This window comes from Aplidium turbinatum, chromosome 6, assembly GCF_918807975.1.
Source record: "Aplidium turbinatum chromosome 6, kaAplTurb1.1, whole genome shotgun sequence".
NCBI lineage: Eukaryota > Metazoa > Chordata > Ascidiacea > Aplousobranchia > Polyclinidae > Aplidium > Aplidium turbinatum.
Genome location: NC_137477.1, coordinates 31,000,624 through 31,027,144, shown reverse-complemented (window position 1 = coordinate 31,027,144; position 26,521 = coordinate 31,000,624). Strand labels below are relative to the sequence as shown.

The following is a 26,521-nucleotide window of genomic DNA, read 5'->3' as shown; positions in this document are numbered from 1 at the left end:
CATCTTGATGAAAGTGAATCCACTCATCGGCGTTCTTTCACCAGTCCAGGAGTTGCTGATAGGCCTACTGGGACAACACTGTATACATCACCATCAGATATAGTTCCCTTCCCTAAGGCAGCAGCACGAAAGAGCAAAAGAAAGCGACGTAAGGGAAAAACTGCCATTTTAACAGACGCTTCAGAAAAAAATGCCATAGAAGCACGCTGGCATGAAAGGCAAAGCAACATTGCATTGCAAAACAAACGCAAAGAAGAAAAACTTGAAAAGGAAAAGCTCAAGGCCACACAACAGTTAAAACCAAAAGGTAAAAACAGAAGATTGCATTAATGCAAGCCAGCAATAATGAAAAAGATACTTTTTTTGTAGCAGATTCTGAAGATTCGGTAAACCTCTCAGGCTTGAGTTCCATGGCCTCAAGCGATGAAGAGCAAGAAAGTAACAAATCTCCTGATCTAAATTTGGCACTTAGAGATTTTGTTATTGTAAAATTTGAGGACAAGTCCAAAATCCATTTGGCTACTATGTGAGGCAAATTAAGGGCTTTGATGATGATGGGGACATAGATGCAAAATTCCTGGAAGTTCACGGGATGATAACGAATATTTACATACAGTAACAAAGCTGTGGATGAGTGTTGGTGCACAAAAGATGTTGTGGCAAAACTACCCACACCGTCAACGGTTGGTGGCACAGAACGTCGTAAAGAAAAAGTATTTTTTTCATCTGGACTTGACAACTGGAATGTTGAATAACCATTGTATTTGTGAAGTGGGGCTAATGACTGTTATTGACATGTTTTTGTCATATGGATTCTGTTTTCATTAAATGTTACCACTACAACAAAGTTGTAATGGGCGGAGAGTATTGTAGCGACTGTATACGTTCCCACGATGTAGTAACGCGTCAAACAGCGTTAATTAAATGTCAGAATGAAGAAATAAGTAATTCACATAGGAAACTGGGCAAGTAAAAATTAATCATCTAGATGGCCCTGCTCCGGCCGCTTTAACATCAGGTGCAACACTTTTTCTTATCTCGCGTTACGTCATCGATCTGCAAGAGATTTTTCCAAAAACTCCTCACTATAGCCTAACATTTAAATAGTTTATATGGTGATATATTGAAAACTGGGGCAACCACTCCCCTCCCTAGATACGAAAACCAAAAACATATCCTGAGTGGGAAATCAATGGCTCAGTTGCAATAAAAACATGTAGGCTATTATACTAACTCTGCAACTTAAAAAATTGAAGTTGTCTTGATTTCTTATTAATGTAAGCAATCAACACCTTCATTCATTGTTGTTCAACTTACCCCACTATTGCTCAACTTACCCCATTAAGAAAAGGGTGGGGTAAGTTAAGCAACTTTTACAAAACTACTCAGATCAGATGAAATATAAGAGACAAGAAAAATATTTTTGCGTTGAAGCAGAGCCAATGAGCATACCTTTAATATCCATGACAAAAAATGTTCTCTGAAGCCTGACACATTTTCAAGAAACGCGTTTTTATAAAAACCTGCTCAACTTACGCCACCTTCCCCGGGTAATTCGGCTGGACTTACGGGTAGTTCGACGCGACATGATGCTTATGGGTAATTCGACGTGACTTATGGGTAATTCGGTGTCACTTATGGATGCTTATGGGTAATTCGACGCGGCTTATGGGTGATTCGGCTAGCTAGACTTACATGGGTAATTCGAAGGACGTGATACTTATGGGTAGGCTACGTATGGGTAATTCGTGGAACCGCAATAAAAACACATCATCTTACAAATTTGGTTTGTCCCCACTAGTGGGGGTGTCCGAGTCTTTCCGTGCAGCAATTGAAAGGAATACACAATGAAACATAAAATGTGATTGTGATGTTGATGTAACAATAGGAGTTTTTCACACCCATAAAAATGGCTTGCGACAATAGTGCTAAAAAGTCGTTTGAAGTTTGATTGGCATTTTAAGATTTTTTGAACAGAGTGCGTTTTATTTTTTAAAATCTACAGAAAAAAATATGTGGTAGCCTACCATAGTGCCATACTGTAATTGTTAATTATTTCAAAGTTTAAAAATGCGTGTTTGTAGCCCTTGTTTTATAGGCTATTAAGAACATGAAAGAAAATTAATATGCCGACCTAAACATAAAAAAGCAGATTTTTTTTCTTCCAAGATTTTGGTATGTTGTCTTTGTGATTGTATCATGGCAATCTTTACACGCAAGCCATGACAACGTGCGGCTTGAAATTTAACTGAATGCCGATCTGTTTGGTTTGGTTATAAATGTTTATCCTCGGACTGACAAAGCCTTGATAGGTTATTCCTGGTAGTTTCGCATAGCCTACTTTGTAGAGGCTCTTGACGCAGGGATGGTTACCGAGATTGGCACAGTGAAGATTTTTCGATTGTTGCCGGGGAATTATTCCATTCACTAGGTGCCGCTGAATGGAGAGCAGTCCTGAAAGTACTTTGCTCAAGCGCACATCCTGAGAGTCGAACCAGCGCCACGTAATCTTGATTGATTGATTGGTTTATTTTGTTGTGCAATATCATAACAGCAAAATTAGTAAATGATGTAGCACGCTTAACGAACACAATTGAAACAAAGAAAAATAACAAATGTCACTGCATCGTTAAAGTAGGGGAGATGTGTTACCAACGGGTCATTTTTCACATATTTGTTATTTTCTGTCCATACAAAGGTCATGCGTCCTCCTTTTTTGGCATAACAGTAGGTCACATACCCTGGTATATTCAGCCAAAAAGTTTCTTAATTTTCCTACTACTAACTTCCGAAAATTAACTTTTAAATGATACTAAAAAGTGCCCCGTTGGTCAAACCCCTGTACGACCAACGGGCCACTGCTATTCGACCAACGGGTCACTTCTACATGCAGGCCCGTAGCCAGCCGGGGGCCAGGGGGGCCTCGCCCCCCCTGAAAAAAATTTCGCCCCCCCTGGCAAAATCCCAACATTCTTGAGCAACAGCTGCAATTATAATGATTTTGCCCATTTTCCCGTTGCACAGCTCCAACTGGCCCAATTAACTACAATTGTTTTGTTTAGTTAACAGCTATGATGATTAAACAATTTCGCCCCACCCCCCCTAACTCCTCCTTTGGCAACCTCAACAGGTTCAATTCAACCAAGGCCAACACGTGTTAGGTTGGTAAAAAAATTGTCAGAAACTGTGTAAAATAAAAATGTTTTGGGAAAGAATGATAACCTAACAAAGATGGAATGGATTTCCAGCAGGCCTACAAACCGGTACAAATTAGGCTATACTTAATTCTTACCATTCTTAAATACTTACCATACTTAATTCAAACCCATTACTTACCATACTTAATTCTAAGGGTCAGTGATAACCAATCTGTGCAGTGATAAACCAAATTTGTGCAGTTAAGCAGTGTTTATTTTTTTTCTTCAATCCAATCAGTGTAAATAAATTTTGTTTCTAGTTTTCTGATCTGTGAAGTGTTCAACCTTGCAGCAGATATTGCTACATTTGAATCTAGCACTGCCGTTTGTGAGTGTGGATTCTCAGTGTTAACAAGGGCTGACGCTCCCACTAGACGGAGCATGTTACAACCAAGACAGGCAAACTTAGTGCTTATGGCCTTTGAACATTCTGTATCGAAATCTATCGATTTAGACTTGTTTGTGAGACGGCTTGCATCCAAACATCCGCGATTGCAATTGCAATAGACTAGCTCACGGTTGTATAGGCGGAATGTAATCATATATATCAAAATCCTCGGCACTAGCTTCTTCGAGCCAGTTAAAGTTTTTGCTCGTAACAAGTACCGCTATTTATACAACAAGTCAACAATTGCTTTGTTATGTTGGTCATTGTAATATGGTTGCCGTGATAAGAGACCAGTGTTGGTCTTAACCAGTGGCGTAGCCAAAGGGGGGGGGGTTACAACCCCCCCCCCCTTTGGCACGCGTGTGACGTCACGATATTGAGAATGATGCTTTCAGTCTCTTTATGCTTGAGCATGATGCTTTCAGTCTAAAAAAATTTGCCTAATTTTAAACAAAACTGCATTAAAAGAGCGAGTTGTGCCAATACCTAACATTCAAACATCTCAGCCAGGAATTAACAACAAGAAAACATAGAGACTTAGCTTTATTTCCGAAAAATGCTGAAGAAAACATGATCTTATCCTTTTGCTATTCCACCTGACAGCACCATTTTACAGGAATATTCATACTCACATTTTTGTTGAAAATGCTCTCAGAATGCACCAAATTCAAAGTAATTTTTCAAAATTTTCTGGGGGAGGCCCCCCAGACCCCCCATCGCTTGGTGTCGTCTTAGGCGAACACGCCGTCGGGCTTCGCCCGCCGGTCGTCAAAACCTCTCCTTTCAAAATTCCTGGCTACGCTACTGGTCTTAACACTAAACTGACATATTGCAATATTTGTGGATACCGGTGTTTAAGAGGTTAAAATGCCAAAATCATTAATAATTTTTCGGCCCCCCCTAACGAAAAGTTGGCCCCCCCTTGCTCTGCGGTCTGGCTACGGCCCTGTCTACATGGCAAAAATCTGATGCACTGGAGCTTATTTTGGACTATTTAATACACAAACAAAATACAAAAAAAACAACAACATAAGCAATAAGCACTAGAAATATGCCTTTATTATGAAATTTCATTTCATATTCAGTTCAATTTCATAATATGAGATTTAACTGTTTTTGGTGTTTATTTTACTCCTTTTAAACCTCAAATTTTTCTAAAGTTGCAGAAAACTTTAAGATATCAGACAGGCGTTTTGTAGACACGGGTGTTGGTGCAGTAGTTCTCTCACTATCCATTGATTCATTCTTTAACATAACGACCCAACGTTGTTCGTGGTAGGCCTATATCATATTATTTTACCGACTTTCGAACAAAAATAATTTGTTTCAAAACAACTTCGACAGCTTTGTTGAGATTTTCCGAACTAAACAACCCTGTTATATTGCTAGTTGTTTTAATTGCTGACATCTTTAGCCTGAATACATGAAGGAAGACATTGTTGAACAATTAACTAGTGACCCAATGGTCAAACAAGTGGGTGGTCCGTTATGGTCAAATACGTGATAGTTTTTGGATTTTATGGCCTAGTTTAATGATGGATAAAATTTAAACATTTAACTCATTGCAATTTCATTAATCAATGAATAAGCAATCAGCAAACAAAAAACAGTCTTGAAAAAATAAACCAATGGATGAAAAAATTTGCAGAAGAAAAATGTTTCCCCGCAACAAAGATTTTCAAAACCAAAAAGGTTAATCTAGATCCCACAATAACTTTTTTCGTGCTTTCAACTTTTACTTTAAGAAATAGAAGGGTGGTCCGTTGGTCGTACCCTGTCCGTTGGTGGAACATCTCCCCTACGTTAAGTAGCTTAAATCACAAGTTCGGGAAGCTGCGAAGTGACCATGACGGTCTTCGAGTCAAGCAGCCACCCTCAGCCAAGTCGATGATAAACATTTAGTAAACATTACACTAAAATATCTACATTAGCAACAAAGAGTCAAGACAGAAACAAACTTTCATCCATGATATGTCAAAATTACAAGTGCCAACATTAGGTGTTGATAGTCAACGATTAAAAGCTTAAAGAATATCGGTCCGCATTAGTAAATTACACTGCAATCAACTTTAATATTTTGCAATTAGATAGTTTTTGTAAAGTTTTTTAAATGAGTCAAAAGATTTTTTTTTAATATCTAGTGGGATTGAGTTCCATATTTTTACTTCACTATACTTGATGCTTCGTTGAAGTTTTGTAGTAGCATAGCCTACAGAGGAACAAACCCAGCCAGCAAGCCCATATGGGCTCCATATACTCTTTTAATGGGCTTGTGGGCATGTGGGTTCTATGTGGGTTTTTGCCATATGTGCCCAATATGGGCTTTCTTGCAGAATGTGTTGCTAAATGACAAGGTGGAATATAAAACTTCCAATCTTCAAATGCGTGATCATATAAATGCATTTTAATAAATTTAGCCACATAAAATTATTGATCATGGGCTAAGCATGAAATATTGATGGGCTTCCCACTTTGTTTATGGGCAGACCATGGGCTTCCTACTTTGTTTATGGGCAGACCATGGGCTGCCCACATTTTTTATGGGCAGAATATGGGCTGCCCACATTTTTTATGGGCAGACCATGGGCTGCCCACATTTTTCATGGGCAGACCATGGGCTGCCCACATTTTTTATGGACAGACCATGGACTGCCCACATTTTTCAAGGGCAGACCATGGGCTACCCATACAGTGATTGGGCAACCTATACTAATATGATATACACCTCGATCAGCATTTGTCTAGACTTTGAGATTTTTTAGTTGTCTCAAACGACTTTTATTGATCTTTTAAACAAACACAAAATGAAATTGAACAAGCAAAATTACTGGGACACCTTGCTATGCATTGCGCAAAGTTCACTGCTTGCAGTTTGAGCACTTTGGCAACTGTCTGCAGTTATATATATACCTGCAGTGTTGGGCGCGATAACTCATTTTTCAGTTAAGCGATAACGACAATCGATAAACGAAAAATGCCTAAAGCGATAACGATAAACGATAAATCAAAAAAAAGTTAAGCGATAAACGATAAATTATCGCCGATAATGTCCGATAACGATAATTTTTTTTTTCTTCATTAGCGCTGCCCCATCCCATGCAGCACGAACTGTTTTCATCAACATGCCGAAAAATCGAACATAATATACTGTAAAGGGACAAAACTTTTTGTAAGTTATGCATAAATAGAATCGCAATAGCGGCAGTGGGTATGGAATCTTCAACCTCTTGATTCAGAATCAAACCACTGAGGTAACCGCCGGGCTTATAATTATACCTTCAGATACCAGTTGGATACTTTTATCAATTAAGTTACAGTGCCGCTTACATGCAGTGGGCAAAATATTAAATCAAATGAAAATACCATAAAAACTTCCAAACTTTGTATTTTGCTTTCTGCTTAAAGGGCTGTTTACAGCAAAGTCAGCAATCATTGAAAAAATTCCCAAAAACGCAAAATGTTTGAAAATTTATCAGTAATCTTAAGCGTTATTGGTAGTAAAAATGTGCATACTGTGAAATCCATCAAGCTTGTCAAATTAGTCGTGTTTGTTTAAGAACAATAACATAATTATCGTAATTTACTGATAATTTCAGATAATTTTTTTTGTTTTCTTTGTGAACACCATCATTAAAGCAATGGCAGAACGCTGAGTTGTTGAGATAAGAATTACAATGTAGGCACTGTATTAGTGGGAATAAAAATATTTGATTGAGGTAGGCTATGTCGCATAGGTAGGCTACAGTAAATGAGAAAGGTTATACTGTATTTAGCATAATTTTACCACGCAACTCGATCCGCCTATTGTCATGCAAAAACTACTACAAGATGCAAAAAATGTGATGTTGGTCTGCATGTTAAATGCTTCAAGCAATATCATATTCCGCAATGACTTGTTTCAGTGATGTTGTGTTACTTTGCTAATTTTCATCTTCATATTTTTTGAACTTTCATTTCAATAAAATGCTCGATGACAATAATGACATGACAAGACATGAACAAGACATTTCCCATTTATCACTTTGAGCGATAAGTAAAATGTAATAAGTTAAACGCTTAAGCATTACGCAGAAGAAACTTGTGAAATTTGATAACGGATTTGCTTAGCGTCTTATATATAGGACGGCTTTTTTCTGAAAAAGTACAAACACAAATAGGAAAAAAATAATTATGATATGTTTTTTAGGTCATAATTATGCAATATTTAAATTTTCCGAAATTTTTTTTAAGTATTTTCACTTTAGGCACAAATAGGTTAACTTTTTAAGTTAAATGGCACTTACGAATTTGGTTATTATTTTTGGATTAAAGTTATATCGCCAAGCTAGAAAAAAATCGATCTCACAGTCTATAACCGATCTTGTGTTGTTATTGTGTGTGAATTTTATCTTTTAATCTGAGTTTGTGACGTAACCGCACGTCTCAAGGCAAGTTCTTGCAATTTTAGTTAATCTACTCATCTAAAGATTTAATGCGCTTAAAACAGTAAGTTTCATGTTTTGACGAGAGAGATTTTATTTCTTTACTACAATTACTAAAAACTAACACTTCCAACGAAAAAAGAAAACACAAGAATAAAATAGTTGATCGTGAGGTGGCGCGAAAGACCATGTTTCCAATGTAAAAGCGGCCTCGTATGTTGCATGCATTGCAATTTGCAACTCTAAAAATTATTGTGTTGTCAGAGCCGTCGCTGCAGGGGGGCGTGTCCCCTTCCCTGATAACGACCTGTGCACACACACTTCAGGCACTGAAGAAGAACTGGTTTTAATTTTAGTTTCATTAACTAGGTGGCTAGTAAAAATATTACTTTTCATGGTCTTTCCACTTGTGTATTGATCCAAAATAAAATTTATGGGCGATTAATTATCGGCGATAATCAAATATTGCCTTGGCGATAACGATAAACAATAACTGAAAAAATAATTAAGCGATAACGATAAGCGATAAAAATTTATCGCCGATAATTATCGCCGATAATGCCCATCACTGTAATACCTGATATACATATGGGCAGCCTGTATTAGATTTATGGGTTACATATGGGCAGCCCATATTAGATTTATGGGTTGCATATGGCAGCCCATGTTAGACTTATGGGTCACATATGGGCAGCCTGTATTAGATTTATGGGTTACATATAGGCATCCCACATTAATATGTGGGTTGAATGTGAGCAGCCCACATGAAACCCATAAATGAATATGGGCAGCCCATACGGACTCAATGTGATGCCCGCGGACACAATGTGTACGGGCCCCATATAAGCAGCTCACATGGGGCCCGTACATCATCCCATATGGGTCCCCATGTGGGGCTCATACGTGCTTGCTGGCTGGGAAGTAATTATCAGTTTTGATTGAACATCTAGTTGAGCGATTATGAACGTTTGATGTTTTTTTTGAAGTAATTCGAAAAAGTACAGGGCAAAAAATATGGTTATATTTAAACATTAATTTAGCAATTTCTAGTTTGTAAATGTCTTTCATTTTTAGAACTTTTACCTTTGAAAAAGTTCCCGCGCTTTTCAAAGCAAGCAGCAAAAATTTCTCTCTCCAGGCCCAAATCAAAAAATGGACTCATAAAAATAATTAAGGCCTGGAGAAAAGCTAATTCTAGAAAAACGAAGAAGAAAATTTGATTGTAGTAATATCAACACCAAAACTATCAAAATCAACCAGGAAGTTGCAGAGATAATTAAACTTGAAAAGACCTTCAGTTAGGCTAGCCAAGGGCTAGCTAACAAGTCAGCAGTCATTGTTTGTTTGTTTTTTTGCATTTACGAAGATAATCACAGCTGCCAGTAAAATCCTCAAGTTTAGAAGACAAAGTAAGTTAAAAGGACTCGTTTTTGACTTTCTTACATTTTCTAAACCCAGCCATTATTTTTCACCCAACCGTTACTAATAACCTTCAACCCAACCAAGACCAATTTCAGCACAAGCTCAACCATCAACACCAAAGAGGTTAATTTATTGGAAACAAATCAAATTTCAGAAGAAAAAAAGATCAAATCTGGACAGTTTATTGTACGCTACCACTCCATTTTTTGTTTAATTTTAGTTTGTTATTCTATTAATTTGTAGTTCTACACAATTTTGAAGTACAGTAATCAGATTCAGCTAGGTCAAGACTGACTAATATTTTTTCCCTAAGTTTCATCCTTTGTGACGTAATAATAATATTTTTGAACTCTTCACCTTCCGAACTCGTATTTTTTTTATTTATTTTTTCTCGTACTGTATTTTACAATTCGTATTCCGACATTGATCGATATCATAAACCGACTAACTTAGGCTACGTCTACGTAAGTATATCCATTATCCTCGCCAGTCTTAATTCTCTTTTTAAGCTGCATATTTTAATCAGGTCATTTTAACACAATTCATTTGATTCTATATCACTGCTTGACGGAATTTTGCCCTGAGTTACCTCTCATCAACTAAAGTACCGTAATTTAATTTAGTTCTTAGTTTCAAATTAAAATTATTACTTAGTCAATTTCCAAAATCCTTGCTAAATTAAATATTTCATAACGCAATAATAGTGTTTGTTTATTTTCTAAAGTGTTTCTTACACCACTTAAACCAGACTTGTTATTTGTTCTTTTTCGGTGCTTGTTGGTCACCGTCCTATTTCGTCACGTCACACATAAGTGAATTCTTTGATTATCCTGACTACAAGTTATAAATGCAGGTGTTGGTGATTTTGCTTTTAATCTGTTTTGTTGCAAAGTCATTTTGTAATCTTTCGTGTCCTGCGTTATTGGTTTTGTATTCATCTGTTGGTCATACTTTGTTTGTGGCAATGTCTGCGGATTGTAAAAATTTTTATTCAAAAAACTCCTTCTCTTTAACTAACAATATTAATAGGAACCAGCTATCGATTTTACATGTAAACATGAGAAGCCTAGTTGGCAACTTTGAAAAATTAGAATCACTGCTTGTCGAAATGCACCGGACCTTATTGCTGTGTCAGAAACCTGGCTGAATGAAAATCGATTGCATTTTGTTAGCTTGCAAGGCTATAATTTTGTCCACTTTAATAACAAACAAACTGATGCTAAAATACAAGCAGGTGGTGTCGGGCTATACGTAAGCAGTTCAATAAAGTATAATCAAATTAATAATTTATGTCTAAACTTACAGGAATGTGAAGATCTCTGGGTGGATATTACTTTATCAAACAATAGACAGTGCACAGTTGGTGTAGTATACAGGCATCCCAAAAATAAGTTAATTGAGTTTCAAACCAAATTCTGTGAGTGCATTGATTCGTTAAATAATTTCAAAAAACAATATTACATTTGTGGTGATTTTAATATTGATATGTTAGCAAAGACAAAAAATTCTGCTGTAAAAAATTACTGTGATGCGTTTCTCTCTTTAGGCTGCAATCAATTAGTACAATCCCCAACCCGTGTAACTTCCACAAGTTCAACTTTAATCGATCATGTATACAGCAACGACCAAGCAAATAAAATTCAATGCCATGTTCTTATTCACGATGTTTCTGACCACTTTCCTATTGTAGTTGTGATAAACTCTGCAAAACCAAAACAAGAAAAATATACACAAAAAGTAAGGAACATGAAAAACTTTGTTGCTGATGAATTCGTTTGTGATCTGGAAAATAGCTTGACCAACCACTACACAGAAAGGAATGATTCAGTTCATGGCAAATTTAATCATTTCATCGACACTTTTAATGACACTTTAAACAAGCATGCACCTTTACGATTGTTGTCTCGAAGAGAAGGAAAACTCATGACCAAACCATGGCTAACAAAAGGAATTTTGAACTCCATCAAAACTAAAAACAGACTATATCACTTAAAAATAAAAGACCCAACAAACACTTCTGCACAAGCAACATACAAAAAGTACAGAAATGTACTTACTCATACCAAAGAGCAAGCAAAAAAAATGCATTACAGTTTTCTTATTACGCAAAGCAAGCACAACACTGGAAAAATATGGAAAACCATAAATGACATCATCAAGTACAAACATAAGCACACAGCTCACATACCAGAAGAAATAATTAGCACTGACAATGAAAAAATCTCTGACCCTGCACAAATAAGTAACTGTTTTAATGATTATTTCACAGAAATTGGTCCTTCCATGGCATCTAAAATCCCTCCACCGTCTCCTGGCTCATTATTGAAATTGCAAAGTGTCCCATTCTCCTTTTTCCTAAAACCCGTCAGTCAAGAAGAAGTATTAAAACATCTTAATAATCTTTCTGTCTCTAAAAGTACAGGACATGATGGAATACCTATAAGATTTGTCAAACTATCCTCACCAATAATCGCCCCTTTCCTCACCAACTTATTCAATGAGTGTATCGATAAAGGTGTATATCCTGATGTACTAAAGGTCGCTCAAGTTACCCCAATCTTCAAAAGCGGCTCCAGGAAAAATTGTTCCAACTATAGGCCCATATCACTATTGTCCCCCTTCACCAAAATATTCGAAAAATGCCTGTATGAACAAATGTACAATTATCTAACAAAAAAAGACCTGATCACACCACATCAGTATGGATTTAGACCACAATATTCCACTTCGTTAGCTGTGTCAAACGTTTGTGATAACATCTTAACTAACCTAGATAATAAAAATACAACTTGCTCTGTATTTCTTGATTTAGCTAGAGCCTTCGACACAGTTGATCACACTATTCTCATACAGAAACTGCAAACATACGGTTTTCGGGGCCTTCCATTACAATTGTTAAAAAGCTATATCAGCAATCGTCTACAGCACACGGTCGTCAATGGAATCTCTTCAAACTCAAGACAGGTTACCTGCGGTGTGCCCCAAGGATCGACATTGGGACCCCTTCTTTTCTTACTGTATATAAATGACTTACCAAATTCAACAAACATGAATGTTAAACTATTTGCTGACGACACCAATCTTACGATGAGCGACAAATGTGAAATAAATTTGCAGAACAATGTGAATGCCGAAATGCAAAAAGTTTACAACTGGTTGAAGCTTAATAGATTATCATTAAATTTCTCAAAAACTGAATACATGCTAATAACAAATAAAAAACACATAAAAAATTTTAACATTAACATTGGTAACACAAGCATTCAACAAAAAGATCAAATAAAATACCTTGGCGTTTACATAGATAACAAATTAACATGGAAATTTCACATAGATAAAATTTGCGGAAAAGTAGCAAAAGGTTCATGGGCGTTGCTTAAACTCAGAAATTATGTCAACACAGACACTTTAAAAGATGTGTATCACGCTTTGATTTACTGTCATTTGCAATATTGTATTTCAAGCTGGGGAAAGGCCTGTGACAGTGCACTGGATCCATTAATAAAATTACAAAAAAAGGTTATAAGAATAATTACGAAACAAAATTACTATGCTCACACTAATTTTTTATTTTTCAAAATGAACACCTTGAAACTAAAAGACATACATAACATTGAAATAAAAAAACATATGTACAAAGTTCATATGAATGAGTATCCGTCTACGTATTGTGATTTATTTACAAATGCTTCATCTATTCATCAGCATAACACAAGATATCAAACAGGCAACAATTATTTTATAAACAGATCAAACACAGAATTTGGCAAGAAGTCCATGCAGGTATTGGGACCAATGCTCTGGTCAGAGGTTCCAAGTAGGCTAAAAAACTTATCATTTCATTGTTTCAAAAAAGAGATCAAAACGTTAATTTTACAAAGCTACAGTGCATCGTAAGTGATATGTTATGGAAACCAACTTGTCAGTTGCTTCAGAAACTTTATTATTCTCTGCTTGCTTCATGGAATTTTGTGTTTTGGCCTACGTTATCATCAATATGTTTTTTTTTTATGCGTATGCTGTTGTTGAAGCGCGGGAACGTTTCAATTATTATTTTTCTCTTGTAAGCTTATTTTAAATGGCAAAATCGTAATTTCCGTAGGGTGGCAATTGACTAGTAGACCGTATGGTCGTCTCGTTGTCTCCCTGTCGGTATGGGAACTTGTGTAACTTTTGTACTGTGTATATTGCATATTTCAAACATGTACCTATGTTCCTGTTACTGACAAATAAAACATTGATTGATTGATTGATTACTTGAAGTATGGTGTAGCCTAACTGTAACGTGTTCTGACCACAACCCTCCAGCAACTATTTTTATTGCTTTGTTTTGCAACTTTTGTAGTTTCTCGATATATGCATTGTATGTAGAGGCCCAAATGGCTATTCCATTCATAATATGTGGGTGTATGAGCGAATAATATAACTGCAGTCTAGCATTGAAAGGAAGAAAGTGTTTTAGTTTCGACAAAATACCAACAAATCTAGAAAGTTTAGATCTAAGAGCATCAATGTGAGTTTCGAATGAGAGCTCTTCATCAATTATATTATTCCAAGATACTTAGCGTGGTCGACGGTTTCTAGCTCAACAGCCCTATACAAAACATGGAATTCATCAAATTTGTTGCAGCCTTTTTTAGGAGGAATTACTAAGTTAATAGATTGGATTTAGAGGCATTAGGCTAATGGTCAATTTGTTGGCATTAATCCATCCTTCTACAGCAGCTAATTCAGCATTAGATGGATGGTCATTTTATTTTTGTTTGGATGCGAAACGCCGAAACATACATATAACAAAAACTGACAGTGTGCATCCAATGAGAGAGTGCGAAAGACCGTAGCCCTGAAGGCGTAGGAGATCGTCGAGTCTGCACTCTCTCATTCAAATAGTTATACGAAAAAAAGTATTGCGTTTTTAAATATTGTAGCAAATTGACACAAAAAAGAAGAAGGAAGGAAGAACAGAAAAAAACAAAAACAAATACAGATACTACAAAAAATAATAACAATTAACATAGTCAGGTAGTGGATGTCGTTTCTATAGTTCTTGATTATTGAAGAAGTGTTTTTTGCATATTTTACTAAAAAAATTTAAAGTCTTTTTTCATGTTTTTTTTCTTCATATTTTGAAGTAACTGTCCCATACCTTGATTCCCATGCATTTTAAACTTTTTTGAAATAATTGGGTATTTGCCTGTTTAGTATAAAGTGAATTGGAGCTTGAACGTCGTGATAGGCTACATGTGTAAAGAAAGTTTTGAAGTTTTCCGGTAGTTTATTATTATAAAATTTGAACATAAATTTGCTTATTTCTAGTTTATAAGTAGAATTAACAGTTAGTAGCCTATTTTATTTTCTTGATAGAGTGGCAGTAATTTAGTTTTCATTTCAAATGCTCCTGTAACGGTTTTAATTATCTCATTTTGTCTAACTTGGATTCTATTCAAGTATTTTGTGGGTGCGCATCCCCAGTTGATAATTCCATATTGTAGGTGCGAGTGTACAATACTATAATAAATATTGATGAGAACTTTTCTAGAAGTAAATTTTCTAACTTTACTAGGTAGCCTACGCCTGAAGAAGAGGATAGTTTTTTCGAGCGGCTATCAATGTGTTTATTCCAGTTGAGTTTGTTATCTATTGTGATTCCTAAGTAGTGCATGTGGTCAACTTCCTAATTGTTGTTACCATTTAATTTAATTTGCATATCGGAGAGTGTAATCTTTTTATTGTTAAAGAGTAGGCTATGTAGTTAGTTTTACTCAAGTTGAGTGTCAACTGATTGTTATCAAGCCAAGTGTAGAGCTTGCATAATTCTGTGTTTATCATCGGCTGGAGGTTGCTGGTAGTTTTTTGAGCCAAATAAAGAACTGTGTCATCAGCATAAAGTACAGTTTTTGAATTAGTTGCATCGGGAAGATCGTTTATGTAAACTGAAAACAAAAAGGGGCCAAGCACACTGCCCTGAGGAATTCCAATAGTAATATTTGAGCGAGAAGAGTTGATTTCCCCGCCATGTAAGCCTACATATTGCTGCCTATTGGTTAGATATGAATGAATAAGGTTTTTAACGCTTCCCCTTACGCCATAATGATTCAACTTGTCAATTAAGATTTCGTGATTAACTGTATCGAATGCTTTTGTGAAATCCATAAACACTGAGCACACAATGTGATTGTTGTTTAGTTCATTTATGATATCTTCATGAAAGTGAGTAGGCTAATTGCTAAATTGGTTGAGTAGTTTTTGCGAAATCCAAATTGCAGAGGGGAGAAAAGTTTATATTTTTCCCAGAAATTAGCCAAGCGTTTGTGAATGATTGTCTCAAATATTTTGTTGAAAGGCGATAAAATCGATATCGGTCTGTAATTCTGAGGTTCCTGCTTGGAGCCTGATTTATAGATAGGTATGACTTTGGCTATTTTCAAAGCTTCAGGATAGTGTCCACAATCATACAGTTATTAAAAACTCGGGTAAGATCGAGCTATTAAGAACTTGGAGCTCTTTATAATAGTCAAGGGAATGTCATCGTATCCTGGGGACTTGTTATGCTTGAGGTCATCAATTATATTTAGTAGCCTACTTCGTTATTAGGCCTATCTGTTGGTTGCAGGCTGACGGAAGTAACAGGGCTAGACCGTCCATTTTTTAGATTATTTCTGTAATTTGTGCTTATTTGTTTACCTTTGGCTAATTTATGACCAATATTCACAAAATAGTTAGGCTATTCATTTCCTCGCAGATTTCTTCTGGTTTTTCTGTAGTTGTGTGATTGTTAAGAGAGATTTTGGATGGTAATTCATTAGTTTTGTTTTGTTTACGTATTATCTTGTTGATAGTCTTCCAAGTAGGCTATCTGAGGAACTCCTACCCAATTTGAATATTTCTTTGTAATAAGCCTTTTTCGCTTTAGTTTTTATGCGAGTTAATTTGTTACGAAATTGTTTATATTCACTGTGTATTGTGGGATCCTTATTTTTGAGAAATTTTCGAAGAAGCTTATTTTGTTTTTTTATAAGCTTCAAGATACGATTAGAAATCCAAGGTTTACCTGACGAGAAATGTTGTTTACGTGTTTGTTTAACTTTAGGAAAATGTAGGTTTGTTAAGAAGATTATTTTAGCAATAAGCCATTCAATACTATTACTGCTTATTGCGGTTGGAGTTTGAAGGATAGAGTCAAGATCAGCTAGATATTTTTCAAGCCTTTGTTTGGTTTGCAATAAATTTAAGTTATCAGCTTTAACTATGAGACATGTATCGTCCGCAAACAACCTTGGCGTAACCGGGCACGTAACCGGGCGTGTAACCCCCGGGCGTAACCACTGAGCTAACGGGGCGGACTTAATAGCCAAAATCGGTAGTATAAATTAATATACTTTGAGCAGGCTATTAGTTATTAAGATAGTCTTTGTGTATATTTTGAGTTGGTTTTGAGCTATTACTTGTTACCATTCAAATAACGGACTAGATTTTGGCACCTGCGCTGGAAAGCCAAAAACCGTCTGGCAACACTGGGTTTTTATTAATATAAAATTGGGACTTGGGAGTTTTGCAGTGAATTGAGATTCAATGATCACACTTTGGCAATTTCGATTCTTAAAACTATCATTTCAAACAGATAGCCTATTAAATTAAATTAGCTCAGACTCAAAATTAAGATTACATTGACCTTCAGTTTGCCAGTTGTCAAAGCCTTCAGTTCAGTTTATTTTTTTGTTTTGTTGGCGAAAAAGAAAGACACAAAAAGCAAAAACACAATAAACACAAATAATTCGCACAACAAGGATGGCAGCAAAAGACCAAAAGGTCACCAAAGTCAGCTGCCACCCAAACATTTAAACAAAAGACCCAAAATTAAGAACATTAACACATATACAGTAGAACTCGGTTAATCCGGATTCGGTCAATCCGGATCTTTACCTAATCCGGATAAAACTAGAAGTACAAATGATTAAAAATTAGAACCGTCATCGGTTAATCCGGATCTTCGCCTAAACCGGATGGATTCGCCGGTCAAATCGAATCCGGATTAACCGAGTTCCACTGTATATTATATAGCACAATACCAGCACTTTACATAATACATTAACAATGGAATAACACAGGGCAACATAAAAAAAAAATTGTGTAGAGAAATAAGCGGATGATACGTTTCAGGAGTGATCATTGTACAAATTCTTTAATAAACATTTATATTTAAATTTAAAAACATTATAAGACTTTTCTTTTATTTCTTTTGGTACTTGATTCCATAGTTTCACTCCATTAAAACATAGCATCTTCTTACCAGAGTTTGACGTTGTAGAAGGCAAATATATATAAATCATTCTTTTGGTTCTGACGGGTTTTATGATGGTGAATTTCGTTTACAAAAATAAAGCAGCCAGCAAAGGCCCGGGGCAGCATTTTGTGCACATATTTGTACATAAATTTTGCAGTCTCTAATTTAATAATATCGTCAATTCTGAGCACATTAAATTGGTGATAAAGAACAGTTGTATTTGTTGACCTCGGCAAAAATAAGCAGGATCGAATGAACTTGTTTTGTAACACTTGTAGTGGAGCAAGCAATGTAGAGTTTGCTCTTCCCCAATTTATAATCGAGTATTGGATCTTGGATTGAAACAAAGCATAATACAAGGTTTGTAATATTGTTAAGGGGGCAATGTATCAGGGGGCAAAGCCTGTGTACTTAGCAGCAAAGCTTCTGATATGTATCCTATGTAGCCTATTGTATCAATAATGAAGCGTGTGTATGATGTTCAGGGATATCTAGAGAAGGGGATACGAAGGCTGTTATTACGTTTGACTTTAGAAGGGCTTCTATTTATTTTAAATAATCTCTGTTTATGGTAAAATGACAATTGGCACATACCGTAGTAATTTAATAAACTTTGTTATGACAACCTGCATTGCACTATTGCAACCAGGTATGAATATTCAATGAATGCTCATAATCACTTGTTAATTTAACTACCCGTATACTTGCTTTACACTTAGCCAACTGCAAAGATTTTGTCAAAAAAACAGCTAACTGGTAACCTTTCAACTGTCTTTCCAAACAAGTATTCTGAAAATATGTTCTACATAACACTTGCTAACTGTTTTGCGTAGCTGAGTGTACCAGCTGCACTACAAAACTTTCTGCAATTTAAAAGAAAACGCATGTTTAACGCGGTACCAACTACCGCCCTTCTAGTGTCATGAGAATCAGCAATCGCTCTGAGCCTTTGTATCCCCTTCTTTAGATATCCCTGATGGTGTTGCAACAAATTGGTAAGGGTACTTTTTTGCCTGATTTACCTCTTGACTTTCTTTTATCATACTATCTTTTGAGTCACATTGTTCTATTTAAATTTTTTTTATATCATTGCAGCATACTGTTATTTTTAACATCAAGCATTGTGTCTTACAGAATGTCAATAGCTGTTCTGGTTAATCTTTTTTATTTAAAATCATGTTGCCATCAATTTGTTGCAAGTTCCTGACTCGTTTGCAGAGGATAAACAATTGGAGTAGGCCTATATATATTACACACCATTGCACATGCTTATTCAAAGATAGAAAAAAAAGAAGTTTTAATATGATTGGAAAAAGAAATTTACACAGTACGATACACAATAACAAACCTTACTTTGCATTATATCGTGAGATTAACACTGGACCTCTTCAAACAGCAAACTCATTAACAGATTTCACCTCATTCAATGAAATTAAATTAATACTTAATGAAGATTTGGATGGATTTGATCATGAAATCACACAGGTTAGATCCTCTTCCCTTTTTTTCAATACTTAAGTTTAGTGAAATAACACTTCATCATTCATAATTCATAATCTTAACAATACTAATTCATCTTTCATAATTCAGTGAAAATTGGGCCTATATGAAAGCAGTGTGTTATCTTTTAAACATCTGCCAAATAAGATTTTGTTTCTATATTTTTGACTTTGTTTGATTAAGGCATTAATATTAAATTGTAATACTGATGCTGTACTAGTGTATGAATAATGTTTAAATTGTTTTGTGATGATTAGATGTAGGCCAGAGGATATCATATTCCCTTATGGCTACAGAATCCTCACGTCTCATTTGGCATTTTGTGGAAAAAGTAAAGAAAAGCTAGAACGTGATATATAATGGTATTTTAAAAGGCTGTGGCAAGAGTCTAGGCATTAAGGATAACTTCTTGTTCTTCACATGTGTGGTTTCCAGTTGTTGCAGACCAGTATTTTGAAATTGAGAGAGATGTGTTGTTACTATTTCGATGGAAAAGGGAAAAGTCTTCGGCCCTTAACAGTTTTTCTAATGGCAAGGGCCTGCAATTACCATCATAGAAAAGCACGGTATGTTGCTCAACTGGTTTTGTAGTTTATGCATGTGTTTATAACATCAACAGATGCATGTGTTTATAACACTAACAGGGCTACACAGCTGTTTCAGTCAATCAATGTTTTATTTGTCAGTAACAGAAACATAGGTACCGGTACATCAATTTCAGAGTATAGTTTTTGTATTGTTATGGAATACCTCTAAATAACCATTGTCAGTGTTGCAAGATGTTTTTGAGTAAAAATGGTGTTTATTTGATTGAAGTCGGTTCAAAAGAAAAGGACTCAATGATACCACAAGTAACTGCTAAATTTTCCTGCAATTAAGATGCAAAATTAGCCCAGTTTTGCAAGCAAAACAATTGAAGTTGCAACACTGTGCATTGTTTGGCTTTGTTGGTATTTAAATACCGGAATGGCCTGTTTCGGTGAGTCCGATTCGGTGAGTCCGATCCCTTAACGGGAGATTTTTTCAATTTTTTTTTAAATTATTGGGTACCATAGCCTAATTATCATTACCGTTTTAGGGTTAGGGGTTAGAGGTTAGGAACTCACCGAATCAGACTCACCGAATCGGACTCACCGAATAGTAGCAGACCCTTTAAATACTGGCAAACATTTCCAAAGGTTGACAGATCATAATCTTAAACTGAACCCTTAGTCCACACAACTAGTCCAATTTTAACTTGCAACCCTGACAATGAGTGTTTAGACTCTACAGGGGCCACTGTCATGAAGTCTTTGTGAGCCTTCATTTGACAATGACTATCTGCTAAATGCTGCTGTAGAATGATCTTTGAGAACCAGAGGAAAGTGGCATTGATCTCGGAAATGATTCACATTGGAAGTTTAATCCATGATGATGTCATAGATTTATCGAACGTCCGCCGTGGAAAATCTTCAGTGAATTACATTTGTGGAGATAAAAATGTGAGAAGTGAAACGAATCAGTTTTTTCAGACTCCATTTTTCACTAAACTGTGAGTAGATCAGATTCCATTAAATCTGAAAATGTCTTGTCTCTGAAAAGAAACTTTCAGTGCCGGTACAATAATTATTTATACTTGATGCTCAAGCTTCGCTGAAAAATATCTCTGTGTGTTATCATAACAGTTGTTGGAAGTTTTGTATGTAACAACTCACATGCTGTTTTTTAGTTCCTGTATGCAAGTTTCACTTTTTTTAAACAATTTGAGCTTTATGTGTACAGCTTTGCCCAGCTCCTGACACCTTTTCATTGTATCTTTCAGTGTCAACAGTTTTACATTATTGCAACGTTGTATCGTGTTGCAGAAATGACTTTTTTTTCTGGATATTTAAACCACTGCTGTTTATGCGGCAATTTATTATTTTGACGCCTATGCTAAACTTCTGACCATGGCCCAACACTTAGCGAATGTGGTTTAGGCAGTGATGGCAGGGAATTACATTATGGCCATAGTGTCGCGTCTTCTTGCCGAAATTGACGACACTTATGTTACTACAACGATAACAACCATTATCGATGACCTCGTCAAAGGTAAGATTTTATTTCAATCTCATGTTATTGAACCTGTTGTCATAAACGAAATAGCCAGGTCCCAAGATGGGGACAGGGGATATGTGTATCAGCCGAACTTTACTGTATTTCATAATGATGGATTGATGCGGTACGGTTGTTGTAATCCTGAATGACGCGACTCGTATGTGCCACCACACCCGAATGAGGCAAGACTTGGTAATTTTCTTGAGGTTGTGCTGTTCGGAGATATCGTTTACATTGCTAGCATAACGAAATTAAATCTGACCACTACAATTTACGACACTGTTACACTGTTTGCCAACTCTGAATATCACTTATTCATAGAGTCTAGCTTTGATCTACATGTGAACCTGCGAATATTATCAACAGTAGCATCCAATAATATGCCCACTGCCCAGCCCAAGTAAATCGATGTGTGTACTATGATTTTGTAGGGGAGTTTATGCAGCAAGACAGCCACAATCGCTTCGATCATTATATAAAGAAGACTTACAAGAAAACAGCCAGTCTGATTGCAAACTGCTGCAAAGCGGTAAGTTTGTATTGCTACAGAACTAGTTGCTTTTTGTTGTTGAAGTACCTATGGTATGCTCTTAGACCGGATATAAATAAAAACAACTCAACTGAACTGACATGACGAATTTTCATTTAATTGTTCAAACATTTTATTTCTATTTTTTTCTGCACGATTTCAACGTTAAAACGATGTAAAAGCGGCAATGATAATTAGGCTACGGTACCCGATAATTTAAAAAAAAAATTCAAAAAATTGCCGAATAGGGAACTCTCTGAAAAAGACTCTCACCGAATAGGAAACTCACCAAATCGGACTCACCGAAACGGGTCATTTCGGTCATTTGATCCACAATGAAACCACTCGACGGAATCCTCAAATTAAGTTTTGCTTTTCATCTCATTGTTTATAGCAACCCAATCCGTCTTCGCACAGAATAGCATTTTCCAAAATTTTTTTCTTAAACAGTAGGGAGTTCAAGTCCTTTTAGCATACATTTCACTAATACGTTTATGGGTTTCGGAAAAGTATCTCATTTTGCTATTGTGATTTCGTTTAGCGTTTCGTTGTGCAAGTACTTTTGTTTCAGGTTGCCATTTTAATTCTGTAAAAGATAATTCCAAAACACATCGCGGACTACATATTTGAGACCCTTTATTGCACTCTGTGTAATCGTATGCTCTATCAGCTCCAACTTACTGAACGCAAAACAAGCTTACAAACAATATATTAGGCCTACTGCGAAAATCATAAATTTATTACTGAAATTTATGCTGAAAACACTTTTCCCTACTGTTTAGTCAGAATTTTTGAAAGTGATATTTTGTACAAGGACGAATTGGGTTGCCATAAACATCATCATATATTTTGCTTTGAAGAGGCTTAGTCTTTATCGCAAAATATCAGGGTCGACCATTTTCTGCAGCGACTCCATCTCTCTCCATTGTTGGCGTCTTTAATCATCGAGGTTATTTTGTCGTGTCATCTTTCACGGTGTCATCTCATGTTTTCTTTGGTCTTCCTTTTCTCATTTTTTCTGTCATTATTTTATTCCGAACTCACTTTGTCAAATTGTTTTCATCCAGTCGTTCAATCTGTCCAACCCATCTCAGATGATGACCATTGACCACGCAAGTACTTCTCAATATTAGTCCACTCTCTCAAGACATCATTTTTAATTTTGTCGAGAAGTATCTTGCTACACATCATACAAACCATCCTCATTTCTGTCGTTTGCATTCACCTAATGTCTATCCTCTCCATCGTCCAGCATTTACTTCCATCACGCATCATGCTTCTTACACATGCCTTGTATGAACTTCCTTTTAACCTGTGAGAAAGGCTTTATTTGAGTTGTCATAAAAAATTGTGATAAAAGATATTAAATTGGCGAAATAAACTACACTAGAATTAGTTTTTGTAAAGAAAAGAAATAATCCCAGGGTATTGTACTGTATAAGAAAAGAAAATTTCCTTGGTAAAGTTTCTTGTATCGCCAGCCAGCGGAAGTAGACATTAAAAAAGCTTTACCTGGCCAGAAGAAGATAGCTAAGCTGTCACTCATGCTACACTGCGTGTAATCGTTTGTAATTTCTAGCTCGGAGTTATCACTAATTTGTGTTTGGACCAGGTGGCAAGTCTCAGTGGCTGTGACCAGTCAGTGGTGGATTGCGCGTATCAATATGGAAAAAACATCGGGATCGCTTTCCAACTCACCGATGATTTATTAGATTTCGTTGCCACGTCCGAAACACTGGGAAAACCAGCAGCTGCCGATCTGAAACTCGGTCTCGCAACAGCCCCTGTCCTTTTTGCCTGTGAAAAGGTGGTTAATGGTTATATAGTTTGCTTGTGTGATAGATTGACTTTTGCTTTGAGCAGCATGATCGTACCTCATTCCATTCCATAAACGACCTATTTCAACCTTATGCTGTGGTAACATCGGTTTTTCACAAGCTTTTGGAACACAGACTCGCTATTGCACAATGCATTGCACATGACTCAGACATGACTAGAGAACAGCATTAGGCTGATTCAGATCGTTTTGTCTACACTTAAGAAATAGTTTGCTTGCACGAGATATGTCACATTTTCTATCTCAGTTGTCGGGCAACGTAGACGAGTCTGTCTTTATCTTACGTCATGCATTCTTATTTGGAATCTCGTGACTCATTTGATGTGTAGCTAACTGCTTTAGGCTGCTGCTGAGTCGGAGTCTGCCTCGCTTTCTGACCTATTCTTGTTCTGAAACGATCCCTGGTCCATATCTAGAAAGCTAAAACCTCAATTGCTAAGGCAAACGGGATCAGTTGTCAGTAGATGTAACAGAAAATATGTTTCGCATTTGCTAGTGCATCATCAGTTCTTGATCAGAAGTGAAGATGCACTAGCAAGTGCGAAATATATTTTCTGTTACATCTACTGACAACTGATCCCTGTTGCCTTAGCAATTGAGGTTTTAGCTCATTTGATGATCATCAACATCTGCTTAGCCACATGAATTCTGTTTAGCGAAGTTCTAGTTTTTTTTGTTTTTTTTTCTTGCAGTATCCAGAACTGAACGACATGATTACAAGACGCTTTCAAGGGGAAGGAGATGTTGATCGTGCTTTACAAATGGTCGTTCAGGTCAGTCGGTGGGACTCTTTACACAAGTTTTTATTGGAAATATTATCGTTTATTCTCGATTGAAGGAGCGAAACTATAAAAGCATCAATCAATTTAAAACCTTTCTTCGTTTAAATTAAGCAAAAAGAAACTTTTAAATAGTTATTTTTAATAGAAGAGTTTGTCTGTCTTAAAAATATGTCTGAGATGCTTGCAATAAAAGTGCAATATCTCGTAGCATCTCATATTTTAGGTTAACTGAAAGGGAAAGCACGGAAGCAAATATCTGTGTCCATTTTATGGTGTGTCGTATCCAAGCCTGATTTTGAAGATTTGGTTTAAGAAGACGGGAAAGCAACGAAGCCAAGCTTTGTGTCCACCTTCAGGCATGCATTTAAGCGTCCTGTCAAAGACACAGTCACATGCTTTTGAGTGCTGTTGGACCAGGGCTGTGCAGCCGGCATGTCCACCTTGAAAAATGTGATGAAGCGCTTTGCCCAAGATACCGCTGCAAGCGTCGGTTTGTTTAAACTCTACCGTTAGGTGTCAATAATACTCAATGGCATTTGTCAACTTCGGGTCAGGAGACTGATAGCACTTTTTTGTTTCGAACAGAGTGATGCGATTGAGGATACACGTCAACTCGCGGATGAATATTGTAAGTTGGGATTGAAAGAACTCAAGAATATGAATGATTCTCTCGAAGTCTCCGCTTTGGCGCAGCTACCCAAGATTATAATCAACCGCAGCAAATAGCAAAATTACAGTAACTTTACCATCAATGATGTTTAAATTGTGTAACGACAATTGTTATCCTGCAATGAAAGTGCCTTTGATATTGATGCCAAGGTATTCGTCCGCGTTCTCCCCGCTGTACTGTACAGAATGTACATAAGAAAATTTTTAACTCATACTTTTAACACTATAGGCCTAATAAGTTAATTTAATTGTTCACCAGTAGGGTGAGCAATGTATTTTATTTTGGAATGTTGCATTATTTTCTCAGTTATTGAGGGGCACAAGAATTCTCAACCCCCTGTCTATTGCTGAAAGCACGCGATTCCTATGCCTCTTGTTAGGTCAATAAAATTTGATCGATCGAGCGAGAAAATTTACATGCACGCGTCCAAGTACCTCTTGGATCCGCTACTGGATACAAGTTATTTGTGATCACCATCCAGTATTATCCTCTATTATTATGAAGAGCTGCGACTATGGCTCGCTATTTTGTCATGCCTTCTATCCGTCGAGCACTGTTTGGGTACGTGGATAATTGGTACTGGCCAGTTCAATTCCTGTTCTCTCTTGGCCGTTCATTCCAAGTCTACCATATAGTTTTTGTAATGGGCTAACTACTTCACGATTTAGTTATGACAAATTTTAATTTTCTGTTATCATCTAACTGTTGCTATGTTTCTGTCTTCATTCTTTGCAGTGCGGTAGGCTATACTTTGTCGAAACGATTTCTCTTGTCGCGGCATTTCCAATATTCCTTTAAAACACCACTTTTCAAACTCTTTTCAGATTTTGATTTTGCCATGCAAGTTTTATTTTATTGGATTTTATAGAGGTGTTGCTCTATTTAGTCCTGTCCGTTTGTTGCGTGTGCAAAGTAAAATATTTTATACGAGAACACTTTGTTTTTGAAAGAGCAAACTTAGTCTTGAAGGCATCGAAGGCGACTCTTCAAAGTGACTGAAGCGACAAACCTTGAAAAGATCGAACTGACAACTCGGGCGTACAATAGTTTTGCTCTGGTCAACTCGTCCAGACATAACACCTCGAGTTTTCGATTCCATTTGCTGGTGATGGAAAAGAAACCTGGTAGCCTAAGCATGGTTGAATAAACAGAAAACGAACACTTACCAGGTAGATATAGGCTCTGTAGCGCAGCCATCATGAGGAACAGAGGCACGCTCCCCCCAATCATTTTGACGCTATAGTAAGAAAATTTCATTATTTTTTGACAAAAATTCGGTCAAAATATTCGAAGTGCAGTATCAGTATGGGGGTCACCAGTCACTTAAATTACACAAATCATTTATATGAAAAATCGAATGCAAGACAAAAAACATTGTGACCAACCATGTATTTACAAACGCATTTATGACATCA

The 26,521-nt window shown here is 36.4% G+C and overlaps 1 protein-coding gene across 3 annotated transcripts; it reads left to right on the top strand.

Moving 5' to 3' along the window:
• The first annotated feature begins 17,801 nt into the window (after nucleotides 1-17,801).
• LOC145771665 (all trans-polyprenyl-diphosphate synthase PDSS1-like) lies at nucleotides 17,802-26,033 on the top strand. 3 transcript variants are annotated; one of them, XM_082583394.1, is made up of 9 exons: nucleotides 17,802-18,072; nucleotides 18,847-19,197; nucleotides 19,648-19,778; nucleotides 20,552-20,693; nucleotides 21,171-21,282; nucleotides 21,720-21,817; nucleotides 23,430-23,624; nucleotides 24,347-24,427; nucleotides 25,022-26,033. In XM_082583394.1, exons 2-9 carry the CDS (start codon nucleotides 18,889-18,891, stop codon nucleotides 25,160-25,162), a joined length of 1,209 nt encoding a protein of 402 aa, XP_082439520.1. In that variant the 5' UTR covers nucleotides 17,802-18,072; nucleotides 18,847-18,888; the 3' UTR covers nucleotides 25,163-26,033. The 3 variants fall into 3 exon arrangements, with proteins under 3 accessions (XP_082439520.1, XP_082439521.1, XP_082439522.1); XM_082583395.1 differs by lacking the exons at nucleotides 17,802-18,072; nucleotides 18,847-19,197; nucleotides 19,648-19,778 and having other exon boundaries at nucleotides 20,559-20,693; nucleotides 21,175-21,282; XM_082583396.1 differs by lacking the exons at nucleotides 17,802-18,072; nucleotides 18,847-19,197; nucleotides 19,648-19,778 and having other exon boundaries at nucleotides 20,640-20,743.
• The last annotated feature ends 488 nt before the right edge of the window (nucleotides 26,034-26,521 follow it).

What these genes read in the sequence shown, in the direction of transcription:
- LOC145771665 (XM_082583394.1), top strand. Translation starts at nt 18,889, where the DNA reads ATGTTGCCATCAATTTGTTGCAAGTTCCTGACTCGTTTGCAGAGGATA. An exon ending in TACCATCATAGAAAAGCACG is followed by an intron (nt 19,779 to 20,551) that starts GTATGTTGCTCA and finishes ATGCTGCTGTAG; the next exon opens with AATGATCTTTGAGAACCAGA. An exon ending in TATCGATGACCTCGTCAAAG is followed by an intron (nt 21,283 to 21,719) that starts GTAAGATTTTAT and finishes ATGATTTTGTAG; the next exon opens with GGGAGTTTATGCAGCAAGAC.